Source organism: Acomys minous, assembly GCF_964271855.1.
Source record: "Acomys minous genome assembly, chromosome: 5".
Lineage (NCBI taxonomy): Eukaryota > Metazoa > Chordata > Mammalia > Rodentia > Muridae > Acomys > Acomys minous.
Genome location: NC_140494.1, coordinates 637449 through 654253, shown reverse-complemented (window position 1 = coordinate 654253; position 16805 = coordinate 637449). Strand labels below are relative to the sequence as shown.

The following is a 16805-nucleotide window of genomic DNA, read 5'->3' as shown; positions in this document are numbered from 1 at the left end:
TGGGGTAACCCAAGCCTGTGTTCTCAGGCCAAGGTCACTCATATTTGGCTCTAGAATGGACTCTTCCCCTTCCAGGAGCTCTGCTGTTGCACCGACACTATTAGGGAACAACTAACAACAACGACGACTCGATCAACACATTAAAATAATTCAACCATCACAAAGAGAAAAACATCGCACTGAACATGCAAACTTATTTTGTCTTAAAGAACAAGGAACAGAAGTAAACAGGAAAGACTACGGGGTACACATTGTGGCATGGGGGGACTGGGGACATACCAGAAGATGCTTCCAGTCTTTCCAGCCTGCTGATCAGCCAGTCCAGGGAGCCAGAAAACTGAGCACAGTTTTTACGATTTCCTCTAATTAGAGCCGCTGCAAAAGAAGAACTCACATTAACGTTAATGCAATATTCAAGTTCAAGGACCAAGGTAAGGGATGGAGAGAACAAAGCATCTCCCAGTATCATCTGAGCCATATGCAAATGCAGCTGGAGTGCAGCTAGAAACACACCCACGCGCACACAAGACAGAATATTTGTAAGATGTCTTAGCATCTCCGGGAGGGGGACTGAAATTTTCCCATTAGAAGGCAAACAGATCCAGAAAGAAGCGACTCACACTGGGAGGTGATGACGAAGAGTAACAGAAAGCAGCTCTCTGGAAGTTTCCCTACTTGGATTCTAACAGGCATTGCTTTTAATTAGTCACCAGACCTGACTGCTTCATCTCTCCAGAGCCCAATCCTCACACCTATCCTCCAAAGAAGTTAAGAACATATCAGATTTCCTGAGACAGGATAAAAGGACATACAGCTAGCAGCTATGGTTCCAACAGGTGTGCTGGAAGAGGTGAATAAATGAAGAACGGAAAGACGCAAGGCCGATTACTAATAAAATCGTAGGCCATCCTGTCCATGTGCCTGCCTTTATTGAGAGATTCCCGATAGTATAAAAGGCAGAAACGGTTTAGAGAACCTATTTTAACCTTGCCTTGCCTTGTGCTTTCTCAACTTCTTTACATGAAGATCCTTCCTCACGTGAAATTCTGAAATGACGTTTATTTCCATCCACATTCTATATACTCAAATAAAAAAATTAAAAATTTCCCAATAAAAACTCAGCAGATTCAGCCCTGTGACAGCAAGTCTAGTAATTTTTTTAAACAAAAGTTCTATGCCAACACCTGTAAGACTGTTCAAAAATTGTGTAAGTGCTCACAGGTGTAGGTGAGAGTTTTAAAGTGTCTGATATTTAAAGGCAGAAAATATGTCCCCAGCGGGAACGGCGTTATTCACAGTCTAGTCACACGAGGAAGTAGATTGAGGGGCTGGAGTGTGAGGCTCCTGCCTGGAACCCACTGTGTAAGGACGGAAGGGTGAAAACCCTGTGGTTAGACTGTGCAAGCTACACTTAAAGACGCCCTTCACATCTCCTTCCAAAGTAAGTCAACAAATAGAACTGGTTCCTGGTCAGACAGAAAAATAGAAACACACAAAAGGACAGGAAGTTTTCTCTCCCTCTGCCTAGCTGCAGACTTGGGAGCCTCAGGAACAGGATAAAGGGCGTGCGCATGGTGACTGGCTCCAGGGCAGGTGCATGCTGCGAAGCTTGCCGACCTGAGTTTGATGCTCAAGACATATTTGGTGGATGGAACGGCCGAGTCCTGCAGGTTACCCTCCGACCCCCACACGTGTACCTCGGCATGTCTATACCTCTCCCACAAACAACACACAGTGTACACAAAATGAAAAAAATCAGTAAAATAAGTTTTTCCTTTCTAAAAGAAAAGCAGTGCCATCCATATTCATCGCACTGGCCTTCTGGATGACCAATCTCAGTCCAAAGTGTGGTGTAAGTTTAACATGAGCAGAACATTACAGTATAGAACACAAGACAATACTCTTTCCTTGGGCTAGAACACAATTCCAACAGCAGCTGTGGCTGCACCTCGCTGGGCCTGATCTCTAAGGCTTTTCATCTTCCACACATGCCGACTTCCCTCAATTATTTAACAATTGTTGACACCAGAGTATCAGGCCCTGTGTGTGACCTTCTGAATGTGAGAGAGAATAAAATATGAACAGAATACAGCATCTTATAAATATTCAGGTGTTGGATTTTACATTCTTTTAAGTTAATATTCTACCTCATTAAACCTCTTCACGGTGCCGAAAGCTTACAAGGAAGCAATCTGTTGGCTGCACAAATGAATAACTGGTGGGTAGTGTATATACAACAAGTATATGCAGTGCTTACATAACAGTAATTCAACTTATGTACAATAAAAATATTCCAACTAAGCCCTTGAGAAGAAAATGCAAGTTCACAGAACAATTTTTTTAATCAGTGTTGAATAATTAAAACTCTTTAAACTTTTATCTAGGGAGAATGTGTGTCTGTGTCTATGTCTGTGGGAGGTCAGGGCTATGTCACCCATGTAAGTATGGTACTTGTTGCGAGCTTCTAATTCACCACAACTCTCCCTCCTCCTCAGCCTCCTGAGTGTTGGGGTTATAAGCATGGATCAACATATTCAGACTCATTACTGGAAACCAATTTTTAAAAATTAGCCTATGTGCTGGTGATACGGCACAGTGGGTAAAGGCACTTCCTGCTGAGTCTGAGTCAATCCCAGAGACTCACATAGTAGAAGGAGAGGTCAGAGCTGCCCTCTGATTTGCACATGTGCACCATGGCACACGAGCCCAAATGGATGCACACACACACACACACAGAGAGAGAGAGAGAGAGAGAGAGAGAGAGAGAGAGTAAATGCATGTAGTAGCAAAATTCTTATTTTATTATACAATTTGGTAGCTTGAACAAAATGTCCCCAAAGGAGTCTTGTATCTGAACACTTAGTCTTTAGTTGGTCATGCAATTAGATGTTTTGGAGAAGTGTCCTTGTTGGAGGAAGCGTGTCACATGAGGTGGGCTTTGAGAACTTAAAGACTCATCGTTTCTAGTTGGGTCTCTGAGTTTAATGTTTTCACTTCTAGACAGGAGTTCCCCTTGTCCTGCTCCAGCAGTCATGCCTGCCACTTGCTGCCATGCCTCTTATTAATCCTATGGAACTATAAGCCCAAATAAATTCTGTCTTCTATAGGTTGCCCTGGTCGTGATGTCTTGTCACAGCAACAGAGAAGGAACTAACATATGCAAATACTCAAGTTATTCATTTATTTCATGCAAGTCCTAAATTAAAATAATGAGGCTGACTGACTTAAAAAAAGAAAAGGTAATATGAATTTAGTAGACGCAGTGCTTTGGATTTTGAGCCCTGCCTCTGAGCTATGGCTATGCCATCTGATGTTCTCTTGTGGTTGTAGGTAATTAGTTCCAGTCTAACCTGTCATCATGTGGGCCAATGGCTGGCATTCAACAATATATTATATTAGCAGCCCTTGGAGGGCACAAGTCTTTAATAAGCCATTCTTTAAGATGGGCTTCAAACTAGATGATTGCATCCTTCTGTGGGGTAAGATCAGTGCTCTGAGCACTTTAGACAGGCCGTGCTGAACAATAATAATGTCTGGGAGAGTAAAGTATCTGACACATTTTCAATTTACCATGTTTTCACCTTACGAAATGCTTATGAAGACGTGACTGTCACGCACGGAAGAGCATCAGTAGCATTGTGTCATCTTGTCTTCAGACCCGCATGTCTCTAAGCTTTGACTTAGACTTTCCCAGAAGAATGACAAACTCAGAGAATTACCAACGGATTGAAATATCAATTGTCAGGCCAGGAGGCTCTGTCATTCATCTGTTCTGTTCAGCCAGCACCAGGACACAATTCATCCCATACATGGTACTTGGCGCGTATTGAGAAGCAGCTCAGAGTCAGGAGACACCTCACTAGCCTCTCATACTCACAGTCATAGCCAACGAGCTCTCCACAGCACAGGCAGCAGGGCTGAAGGAAGCAGACTCTGAAAGGTTTAAGAACGTTTAGATTGCCAGGACAACGCATCAAGATCCACTAAAAACTGGAGATGAACAATTCAAGAGACTCTTAGAGAAATTGGGACATTATCTCTGAGGATGAAGGACCTTGACAACTACAGTTGGGCGATTCTTGTCCAAAGACGCTGGAGTAAAGGAAGCAGCCATGGGAGATGACATGCTATTCCAAGGACATAGGTGTTCTCTCTGGGCCATGGGGCGGGGAAGGCCACAGTAGGGCTGCCCTATGTCTACTTATTGGAGACACAGAAAAGCAGAATAGCCTTAAGGAAAAGAGGCTGGGATTGTGTCACTAGGTACACACAGCAAAGGAGGGGACAGCAAAGAGCCACCCAGATGAAGGTAGTTACCACCTCATCTCAGAAACTGTAAGAGAGACGGGCTCTGCTTGGAAGTCCCAATATGCCTGCAAGACACAGTGGTTCTTAGCTACTACCAGGCCCCTGAGGAATTCAGTCCTGACCTCATGCGCTAAGTAAAAGTGCACAGCCATATAACAAAATGTTACAGTGCAGTCTCCATCACCATCCATAACAAATCAGGAGCAGCCTTCTAGAGAAAACAGTGCTTAGGAAGGTGACTTCCAGGTCATGCAGGCTTACAAACACAGGGCCAAACCCAAATATAGGCAGTGGCTTCCAGGATCTGTGGGCATGCACCAGCCTTTATGGTCTTCTTGCCCAACTCCCAGCCTTCTTAAAGTGTTAAAACAGTGTATTCATGCCAGCAAGATGGCTCAGCAGGTAAAGGCACTTGTCGCCAAGCCAGACACTGGGTTTGATCTGAGACCAACTTCTACAAGCTGTCCTCTGACTTCCACTTGCAATCTATAGCACGCACATACGTGTATACACACACATAAATATAAAAAAGTAGATGATAGATAGATAGATAGATAGATAGATAGATAGATAGATAGAAAAAAGATAGATAGATAGATATAATACAATTTAAAAAGAGCAGAGCCCTACAAGTGTATAACCAGATTCAGACAGGCAGAATCTCTCTGTTGGTGATAAAATCAAAGTCCTATGAAGCTATACCTATGACTGTCATTGCTATTACATAGAAATGAGACTGTAATAAAATAGAAAAACATCCTTTCCATACACATTCATTCTATAGTGCCCCTTCCTCTAAAATGCCTGTTCCTAATACACCACCAAATTATGGTGGGTATAATCCATTTGATTAATTGCTGCTTATGTCAGAGCCCCTAGAGTCCAGACAGATCCCCCAAAGCCCCACCTATAATGATGCACTGGGAACTAAGCCTTCACCTTCCCAACTCTTCAAGGATTCAGACTGGTCACTTCTGTTAACATGACTGCCAGCCTGCTCTGTTTGTCTTATGCTTCGAATAGCCAGCAAACAAGTATTCATAGTTTGCCAAAGGGCCATTTCTCAGGCATCTCTAGAAAGCCACGCTGGCTTGTCTGCATCTCACAGATTAATTATGTGGATGTCGGAAAAGATGTATGAAAGAGGGCCTCAGTGATGCTCCTCCAATTCCAAGTACAGGTGTCTGTGACATCCTCATGTCTTCCGGATGGCAGCTCATAAATCCACCTTCATCAATCTCTACCCAACACCCAGCCTCGCTAAGCCTGTGTCAAGCACCAAATTGTTACAGATGATCACTGTCCCTTCCCTGTTGGCTCTCTGTATGACAGGCACCCCAAAGAAGAGCAGCAACAGCTGCGAGGAGCTGATCTACTGCCTAGCTGTTTGTGTTTGTTTTTATTATGTGCTTGCTTTATATATTTTTCTCTCTCTGTCTCTGTCTCCTTCCCCAGCCCACTCTGCCGTGTGTGTGAATACTGGGTGTAGGATCCTAGGACTCAGGCCCTCACACAGGCTGCACAAGCATGCTACCCATAAGGTATGCCCTTGAATCCTGTCTACCCCTTTGGAAGAATCAGAGAAGGAGTGTCATGAATTTAAAGCTGGTATTTAAATCTTTTGAGACCTGACAAAAATGAGCTACATAGGAATGTGACATAGAAACATATTACAGAATTCTAGTGACCATGGCTGGATTGAAACTCTTCGAAACTGAAGTATAAACTCAGATGGGCTTAGTCTGGAATCAATGGAAACTGCTGGAAGGCAGCTTTGAAGTCTTCAAAAGCCAAAATGTAATCTCTGTGTTCACTTTTTAAATTTTTTCCTGGTCATGAAATCAGTGCTCACTAGAATAACAGTAAAAATGAAAATAAACCAAAGGAATGCTGTGAACTTAAAGTTTCTTATAATTCCACCCACCAAAATCACCTCTAAGCCATTTGAATTACTGTGTGCACAAGAGCAAGGACTCTCGTTTTCACTGACATAAATATTCTAGGGTTTTTAAAAATTAAACTGGAACCAACATACAGCTTTTTTCTCCCTTTACGACCACATACCTAGGTTGCATGTCAATTATAAAGGTTGTACATGACAAAGCTTATAAATAAATGAGCCACAGACGTAGAAACAGGAGCTAAAAATCAAGACTCTCTCTGGCAAGAGACAGACACGTAATGCTTTTGCATATATTCTTTACAGAATTTCTGCTGGACACAAGAAATTGCTTCCTCTACGCAGCTCTACTTTTATGTAGTTGGGATCTTTTTAAAAATAAGATTTTGTTTTTAAATGTGTGTGTGTGTGTGTGTGTGTGTGTGTGTGTGTGTGTGTGTGTGTGTCTGTGTCTGTGTCTGTGTCTGTGTCTGTGTGAAGGTGACTTCAGAGGTCAGATGAAGGCATTGGATCCCCCGCAGCTGAAGTTACAAGGGATTGCCAGCCACCCAGTGTGGGTGCTGGAAAGTGAACATGGGTCCTCCACAAGAGCAGTACATTCTTTTACCCACTGAGGCATCTTTCCAACCCTACAGTTAGAATATTAGTGTGTACATAAGGAAGTCTTTTTTCCTTCTCAAGCAATGTCATGCCACAGGTTCCCAGACAGAAATAGAGGAAACAATTTGGTCTGCTTCATACAGCTTTCCAAGTGATAGATTTATCTCAATTTTCAGTGATTCCACAGAACTATACTACATAAGTATGCCACAAGCTCTTTAGTCAATCCCCTGTTGATATAAAGATTGCTTTCAATTTTATGCTATTTACAAGTAATTCTACAGTGGATGCTCTTTTCACATTTATACAAACACACCTATAGAATGTGTTTCTTAAAGCACAGTGTTTGAGAGCAAAGGAACACAAATATCTAAAGTTTTATATGTAGTCAGAACAGGGTTGGCCAGACTGTTAAAATGCCACCATTCATGCTCCAACTCAGAACACAATATGCAGCCTTTTCCCTAATGATAAATATAACCCCAGTTATTCTCTGTACTAACCTAATCAACACATAGGATTCTTGCTTAGTATTTTAGTTTGCATTAATTTGCCATCAAAAATCTTTTGTTATTTCATTCATTATTATGTTAGCTGTTACTTCTACCTGCTGCCTCTTTTTTACTTTTATTTTGGATATAGAAGACGCCACATTTCAAAGGAAGTAATTAATATCTAACTTCTACAGAAACTTTGGCACATCTCTCCAAGTCCCAGGGCTTTTGACTCTTGCAATGATAATATCTATCATATGCATTCTTTACTTTATGTCAGTGTCTCTCAACCTTCCTGTGACTTAACACAGTTCCTCATGTTATGGCAACCCCCAACCATAAAATTATTTTTGTTGCTACCTCATAGCTGTAATTTTGATACTGTTATGAATCAATATAAATATTTTTGAGTTGCCAAAGGGGTCAAGACTCACAGCTTGAGAACTGTTTTATGTGATCTTATTTGTTGGTCTTCGGCGAGTCACATATCACATTATCACTTAGTGATAGTGTAAGGAGGTGGTGAAGGTAGCACAACCAACAGTTGCTTGCATCCTTGCCGGCTTTGTGATTTCTGGGGTCTGTCTTCCCCCATGCCATTCTAAGCTCCTTGAAAGCTCACATAGGTGCTGTACCTCAATGCCTGGATTTTCCCAAAGCAGGTATTTATCAAATAGTTAACCAATTCATGAGATCTGTGTTTATTGGATGTAAACATGTTTTTGTTTTGATCCCAACTGTGGGATGGGGAACAGACTTGTGAGAGAACAGGTAATGTTTATCTACTTAGAAGTTGAACCACCTCGTCAGGAGGGGCTTGGTTTTTGCCAGCTGAAACACATCCTTGTACAGTCTCTGAAAGGATATATATATATCCCCAAACAGGAGGCTGGGGCTTTTTGGGTCTTGGTATTGTTTGGCTGTTCATTGCTCCACTTTGGGATGCTCCTAGAGAGAACCGCTCCAGCAAAGGCTTCGAGGCTCCAGTTCCGGCTGCTGTTCCAGGTTCCAGCAGAAACCTTGGTGGAATTGCTAGTCTGCTCATCTGTTCCCATTAACCTCTTTTCTCTCCCATCTATGGTAGGGGTGTTGGAAGGGGTGTATACGCATTAAAGAACCCCAAGTGAAGTAGGTTTGGAAAAGGTGAAGCCTACATCTGTGCAATGATCTGAATATTGGGATCAAACACCTGTTGCAATCCTAATGCTCAGGAGTGACATTAAGAGATGGAGTCGTTGGGTTGGAATGAGGTAATGAGCGCAGAGAACTTATCAGCAGGGTCAGTGTCCTTATAGAGATCCTAGAGAGATGCTCACACCTTCTGTAGAATATAGTCAGAAGACACCTCTATTAAATTGTCTCTCAATAGCCCTCTGTAGACACAGAATGTGCTGTGCCTTGAACTTGGACTTGTGCCTCTAAAATTATGGAAAGCTGTCATTGGTTGTACATAGCCATCTACTCATTTTGTTACCACAACTCAGACTGCATGGTAGTTGCTATTGGCATGGAGACGTACCAGACTGAAAGAGCATGTTTCCCTCACATAGACATCTCTGTTGTACAGTGGTGCTTCATCCAGAGGCCAGGCAAGAAGCTGAGGTAATTAGGGAGGCAGGCAAAGGGGAAAAGGAACCTTTTCTGAGATTGGCATTTAAATGAAAATATAGTCAGAACATTTGGAAGAAATAGTGTGGATGTAACTTAAGACTCAAGGAAGTCAACATGGAAAGGCAAAAGTCAAGAAAACATGAACGTGTTGGAGGAAATATACTTTCAGACTTTCTTTTTGCTGCTCTGACAATCCAGTTTATTTTTTACTTTTATTTAAGTGTGTGTGTGGAGGGGTGGTCAACATGGGTACAGTACCCACAGGAGGTCAGAAGAAGGTGCATCAGACTCCTGGATATGCAGTTCCAGGCAGCTGTGCGCTGCCTAATGTGGGTACAGGGATCCCAACTATAGCCTTCTGCAAAAGACGTGCATATGCTTAACCAATGAGCCATCTATCGATCCTGAAAATTAAAATTTGAAGTTAAATATATTCATGGGCCTGAAACTATGGTTCTGAGGACCATGCAGCCATTACACTGGCAAGACGTAAATTTTAGGGAATTCTAATTATGTCAATATTAAGTAATAGCACCATCAAATCCTTTCTTAATCAAATGAGCTACAAATAATTAAGGAAGCATGTATAGACATTTAAGAATATTCAAATCTTGCAAATATTAATTATAGACATTCTGAAAGTATAATTCTTGACTGGAGAAAGTGCTAGAAAGAAGCAATGTAGAGCAGCTACAGTGAGTGAGTGAGGTAAGGGGTTAGAAAGGAAGGGGAAGGCTAGATGTGGGATGCCATGTTCTGGGAAACATAGAGACCAGTGTGAGAGTCAATGAAGATCTGTGAGGAAGTGAAGCTGAGGAAGTGGGCATGGTCTTCTTGACGTGTGAGATCAAGATGGGAAGACAGGAAGACCAGAGTCAGAAAGAGTAGCCAGAAACTACAGCATCTCGACATCTGGGAGGTCTCAAGCTCAGTCACCTTTGGGTACTCTTGGTGAATACAGTGCCACACATACCAAAACTCTCATTCAACATCCTCATATAGCATGATGTCATTTCTGCATACAATGTGTGCGCATCCTCCCACACACATTACATCAGCTCTGGATTACTTACACCAGACTAAGAAAACAATTGTTACCCTGTATTGCTCATGGAATAATGACCAAAAAAAACTACCCATATTTAATTCAGATGCAGTGTTTTTCTATTATTTTCAGTCCACAGCCACTTAAAAGACACCTGTTAATATGGAAGGCTTGTTGTACTTGCTGAGAGCCAGCTGGGCACGGGACGCTGCAGATGCAGATGTGTGAAGTGAGGTATATTAAGAGAGTGAGCAGAACATGAGAAGTAAAACCCTTCGGTGCAGCTGGGCATGGTGGCACACAACTTTAACCTCAGCACTCAGAAGGCAGAGGCAGGTGGATCTCTATGAATTCAAGGCCAGCCTGGTCTACAGAGCAAGTCTAGGACAGGCAGGGCTGTTGCACAGAGAAACCCTGTCAAAAACAAAAAACAAACCTTCAGTACAGCAAAAAGTATAAAGAAACTTACTTTCTTCTCTCTCTTGATGTGAAAGCCAAACACCAGTACCTTTGAAGACTATATTATCCTCAATAAGCTAATCTAGAACTTTCCTTGTCCAGGAGATGTACATGAGGTTTATTTTTAAGGCATGTTTGAACTATAGCAGATGACAAAGAGAAAAGTAATACTTTTATTAATATGGAAAAGAATGATTAGAGAAAGTTGCCAAAAGGAATGGGATGCTGGGGACTCAGAAGGAGGTGAGAAGAAAAGTACCATCCCATGCTATGGTGATGCCAAACCAAACACCAGCCACCCATCAACCTATGGTAGAACCATTATCACCACATCACAGACAGCATTCAAAACAATAGGTACCAGTTGTTATCTGCCCGGCATGGTAACTCATGGAATTAGCAGAATAACACTAGAATCAGGCATCTTTATTCCCTCCATTTTCCCCATCAGGACACTGAGCTTCATTTGTGTCCAAAGTCATGTCAGAGGAAGAGGCTGGAGTCTGGGAAGAGGGAGAGATATTTTCTAAGATGCTGTTGGCTACAGATGGGACAAGGCTTCTGTTTCACAGTGAAAGGGCCTAATGGAAAAACAGTGAGGGGCCCATTGTTTTTTGAATAAAGTGAATTAACAGCTATATCCACTCTGCTATCAAAAATCGATGGAAATATCTGTGATGTGTTTATTAAACAAGTTAAATTAATGTTGACTTAATGTGACTCTACCCAAGGCACAGTGTGAGCCATAAGATAAAAGTCACTCTGCTTGAATCCTTGGTTCATCCAACTTTTTAGATGGGTGAAGCACATGACCTAGTGTCTATGGTGGACAGGAGAGCTTCCCCCGTAACCTCCACCCTCTAGCTGAGAGCCATGAAACACAGGGGCTTAACCCAGGCTTCAAGCATTGTGTGGTACTGGTAAAATCCCACCTACTCACCCCTTTGCCAGAGTGATCATGGATTAGTGTCAAAGCAACTTTTATTCTCCTGGTTCAATTGTTGTCTGAGAAGCTCACTGTGTCCTTCTGCTAACCTAACCCTGAGTTCTGTAAGCTTCTAGCCTCCACACAATCTAATCTAGGCCTAAAATGTTTTCAGCCTCTGAGACTTGCTGCTTGATAAGCTCACCCTTTCTTGTTCTTTCTGAGCCCTGGGCTGGCTGGTTCAACTCAGCTGTTCTGGCTCAAACTCTTCCCCCAGCTGATATATTTAATCTGTCTTCTCTCTCGGCCCAGAATTGCTCTGCTTGGTCTCAAGCTAACTCAGCAATCTGCTCTAATCTTCTGGTTTCTTCTCATTTTCTGGTTCATTCCATCTTCACTCTCTCTGAGTTCTCTCTCTGCAACCCATCTCTCAATTACTGTCCTGGTAAAACTGTCTCCTCTCTCTGTAAAACTGTCTCTTAAGTAGCTCCCTTTCCTCTCTCTTCTCATGAGAGTTGTGCATATCCTATTCTGTCAAATCTTCTGATTCATCATCTTTTCTGCCACTCAATTAGACATCACTTTCAAAAATGGGTGCTTTCTTCTACAAACTAACTTTACCTTCATTTGGGATTAAAGACATGTCACACCATGCCTGGACCTTTTCTTTACCTGATATTTACTCTATACCAGGCTGGCTTAGAATTCAGATCTGTTTGCCTCTGTCTCCTGGATTAAAGCCATATTTGTATTCCAGCTGGATCGCACAGACCTAAGGGGGTGTGTGGATGTGATCTCTTGGCCAGAACAGCCATGTTCTGAGACATCATTCCTCTACATTTTAGGACTGTGTGATGGCAGGTGTGGGTTTCACCTTTAAGGCAAGGCTACATCAGTCTACCCACCCTACCTCTGCCATCTCTCTACTGGGACAGGCATGCCAAATTTTAACATCACATCTCTTGCCATGTTCTAATAAAAATAATTCTCAGCAGTTGTAGAGTATACTAAAGCTATTTCAACAGACTCTAAAATAATCAAAGATCCCCAGATTCTGCGCAGTCACAGGGAGTACAGCTTGAGAGGTCTGCCGGGTTGGCTAAAGTGTGTGCTTCCCTGCACCCGAATGGCCGAGCTGCCCCCAGTCGCCATCACTCCCAGAATTCCTGTTAGTTACTCATGTGAAGGAGAGCGTGTGACCTGCCGAAGGGATAGATGAAACAAACACTGTCTGGATGTACGTGCAATGTGTTCCATTGTATGGCACTTCTCTGGCCAAACATCTAGTTTGTCTGAAGTCAATCCACTCAATGGCACATTAAGAAGTTACAATAACCTGCCAGAAAGACACCAAACTAGGCAAAACCCTCACAAAACTGATTTTTCCCCTCTGTCTCTTTACATTCCCTCTTTAAAAAAAAGAAATGCCGTGTCATTAGTTCCATACTTGCAAGGAAATTTACTCTCTAGAATTTTGGTGCCACATAATTTTTATCCTGATAATAGTCTCAGTATCTTCGGTCTTGTTCAGAAGAATGTGACTGCCAGCACCAAACGGCAAGTGCTTAATTTTAATGGCACATCAAAGTGCTCACCCAAAGAAAACATTAAAAATTCTAACAGGGACAATTATGAATAAATTTTCTTATGACTCTATAAATTTTAATGAAGCTTAATTATATTTTAAAGGATTTCCAAATATTTTGACTACTCATTCTTCTTCACGTTAAAAGTACTTTATCATTTCTTTATTCCGATATACTTTCCTCTTCCATCAAAATTCAGTCATCTGACTAATATTGATATATTAATAGATATTGGGTATTCACTATATACCAGGCATTAAACCAAATGACATAGACACAAAATGCAGAAAGCTGATAGTCTTGCCTTTGAAACTAACCCCAATTACCACTCGGTAATAATTCTGATGAGTGAAATCATACAGGTGGTGTGATAAGCATACAGGTAACGTGTTAACTGCCATGAAAGCAGCTTGCAACATGGTAAAACAAGACTGACCCAAGTTCTTGGAGAGATAGACGAAGAGAGTACTGAAATAGTTCAAGTCAAAGCTAAGGAAGACCTATGTTTGCACAGAGCCAATGGGAATATGTTAAAAACCTCAAGTGTTGCTCAAAATAAATCTAGGAGTTGGCAAATCAGATCTTATGAACACGACAGAAGGGCACCAGAACAACCACTGACAGACCAGAGCTGAAAAGAAAGGGACTTCGTAATACTAAGTTGAGAACCAAGAAGGAAATAAGTAATATTGTTTATTATAGGAGCCCTATAAAAGCTGCCTCCCCTAACTAAGGCACAGCTACTTCTGCAGTGGCCTTCCTCACTCAGAGAAAGGATTATATGCAAAGCATCATTGACTTTAGCTTAACTTCATTAAGCTAGGAAGCACGACTATAAAACTACTGTTAACTATTACAAGATCTTGTCAAAGTTGCCATGGAAACTCAGTCATGGTCCTTACCCAGCAACTCATACAGAGAATTCAGAATGGATTTCCAAGACTCCCCTGCTTCTCGCCCCGCGACGTCTGCAAAGTGGGCTGCACTGCTGTAGACATGCAGGCGGTCTATGCACTCCAGAACCAAGTTGATCATTCCCTAGAAAAGAGGGTAAAAAACAAAACAAAACAAAACAAAACAAAACACCATCTCAAACTAACCCTGAACTGGGCATGGGAGTCGGCCTGCACAATCCCAGGACTCAGGAGGCTGAGGCCGGAGGATAACTGCAAGTTCAAGGACAGTCGGGGCTACAGAATAAGTGAACTATGCTTGGGTCAAAAGCTTGATTCTTGAGAGAAGTCTAGCTTAGCATAGTCAGTTCACTGTGAAGAAAACTAAGGGAACTTATTCAAATGATAAGAGGAAACACATTTGCCCAAGAAATGAAATTTTCTTCAGAAAGCTTAGGTTCTCAGTCTTGGTTTCTATTCTCAAACAAATGTGAAAGAAAGTTGTATAATTATGTTCTGCACACTGACATTGCAAGGGTTCACAGGGGTTGGCATGAACAGGTCATGAGTGATATTCTCCCATTACAGACTCATCCTTGTTTTTAATAAGCAGTATTATAACTACTAAATTAAAGACATATTAAATTAAGTGAAAGAAATCCACTGAAAAGAAAATTTAAAACTGGTAAAAAAAAAAATTCACTTATAAAGCTCTGCAGGAAGCAGCCTATATTTGAACAGGCGCCTTCGTTGTACTGCTGTGTTGAGGCTCTGAAAATGAGGCAGGGCCATGAAAACAGAAGCTATGAAATATTGAGTGGCCAAATTTTAGTGGCTGAACAAAATTTTAGCAGTAGCCATGGACCTTCAAACACTTCTAGGTCCCTTCTAGATGGTCTTTTGCAACCAAATGAAAAAGAAAAAATCCTTATTCACATTAGACTGAAAATATCCAAGTTCATATTTTAAATTGTCATTGCCTAATATTTATGTTGAATCCCTCCAGATATGAACTAACCGCTGTACAGCAAACAGCCCAATGATCTGGTGAATGTAAAGGTAAGAACTTAATCTCTTTTCTTCATACTATTGGCTTGTGGTGGCATTCCTGTGATTTTTGTGCCTTTATGATCCTAGATATTTTTTTTCTTTACAAAGAGAATAGCTGCAAAATTTAGTATAAGTTTCAAAAGCACCAGGACAAAAACAGCTTTAAAAGTACAACATTGATTTTGGAATTATGGAAACTCAATGATGTCCTCTACACTTTTTCCTTAGATGTGTATACAAGGTACTTCTTTCTTGTAAGAGAAGGAGGTAGGGAGGGAATGAAGGAGGGAGCAAGGAAGGGAGGGAGAAAGGGAGGAAAGGAAACAGAGAGAAATAAGAATGATTTGTTTTTAATCATGTGCATATACATGTCTGTCTATGGATATGTGATGTACATGTACTTGTAGAGGCCACAAGGGGACCCCTTAGCCCTTAGACCTAGAGTTACAGGCAGTAAGCCTCCTGATGTGGAATGCAGGGAACCAAACTCAGCTTCTAGGTGAGGGCAGTACATGCTCTTAACCTCTAAGCCACATCTCCAGCCCAAGTTAATTCTTTCCTGGGGGAAAAATCACTCGTATGTTAAGCTCACTTAGAATTGAAATGCCTGCTAAGCCCCTACCTGGCTCTGTTATCCCCCAAAGCCCTCACTTAAAGGCTTGAAACCTGCCAGGCTAATACTAGCACCAACTTAGGATATTAGGCTGGCGAAATGGTTGCTGTTTTACTCTGGCATAAAGAGTGGTACCTGAGGGGTTTTTTCTTTGTTTGTTTTTGTTAAGCAGTGGGGCATTTGGTTAAGCAAACCATACACACAAAGGCACACATGAGACTGGAGACAGCCCAGTGACACATCACTCACGCGTGCAGCACACCTGGGTTTGTCTCCAGCACCATAAGAAGTAATATGTGTAAAATGAAAGGGTGGGTACCGTGTTCATGCAGGAACCTGGAGCTTACCCTCCTCCTTGGGAGCCACCTCTTTTGTTGCTTCTATTCCAACCCAAAATCCCTCTTGACCTCAGATTCTTTCAAGGAGTTTCCTGTACCCTACTATATAGTTTTCAAGGCCTGATAAAGAGTGTGTGTGTGTGTGTGTGTGTGTGTGTGTGTGTGTGTGTGTGTGTGTGTGTGTGTGTGTTTGATTGATAGATAGATAGATAGATAGATAGATAGATAGATAGATAGATAGATAGATAGGTCTATATTTATGAAGCCAATATAAAAGTTGGATCAAAGTGTGTTCATTTGTTCAACTTATCGGGGCTCCAAATGTGGCTAGGAAGCACCTTCAATAATATGCTGCAAACCCAAAACTCTGAAAGTCAGGTCTAAGATAATCACAAAACAGATACCATTAAGTAACATGGCAGTCAGTACTTCTGCTGGAGTCCACCCAGCAGTGCTCTTACTGCAGTGATAAAAATGGCCGGGTGATACCTAATGGTAAAATAAGTGTCCCTTGCCAGGAGAGTGACACAGAAATAAAGATAATGACCATGCTTCTCCCAAGCCTGTCCCTCTGCTCAGTAACACCCTTATTACCCTCTGCCAGGATGTGTAAAGATGTGCAATGGACAGACATAATTTTTCTCACTACAAAGCCGTTTCCCCAAGGGAGGCGGCAGAAAAGGAACCGGTGTGACCTCACCTCTTCCTGGAAGAGGTTCTGCCTGTTCTTCAGGGCCCGCAGCCTGTTCTGCTTGTCCTCATGTTCCAGGTGATCGTCTGGGGGGTGGAAGTAGCCGATGAGGTCCTGCAGACTCAGGCTCACAGACTCGATGGGCAAGTCAATGCTGGGCGGCTTTGCTTTCTTGCTGAGAGCGTCCAGGCCCCTGGATCATAGCAAACACTTCTCTAGGTTAGTGAGCCACAGTTTCAGCTCATTGTATTTTGACTGGCCAGTAAATGACACTGACACTTTCTCTGAAGAA

The 16805-nt window shown here is 42.0% G+C and overlaps 1 protein-coding gene across 5 annotated transcripts in view; it reads right to left on the bottom strand.

Moving 5' to 3' along the window:
* RYR2 (ryanodine receptor 2) overlaps positions 1 to 16805 on the bottom strand; it is a 545494-nt gene that overhangs the window by 254486 nt on the left and 274203 nt on the right. For all 5 annotated transcript variants that reach the window (XM_084782769.1, XM_084782771.1, XM_084782772.1 and 2 more), the window contains exons 15-17: positions 16523 to 16706; positions 13831 to 13966; positions 280 to 375 (exon numbers count right to left, since the gene is read on the bottom strand). In XM_084782769.1, the coding sequence (XP_084638895.1) occupies positions 280 to 375; positions 13831 to 13966; positions 16523 to 16706 (416 nt within the window). The remainder of the gene's footprint in view (positions 1 to 279; positions 376 to 13830; positions 13967 to 16522; positions 16707 to 16805) is intronic.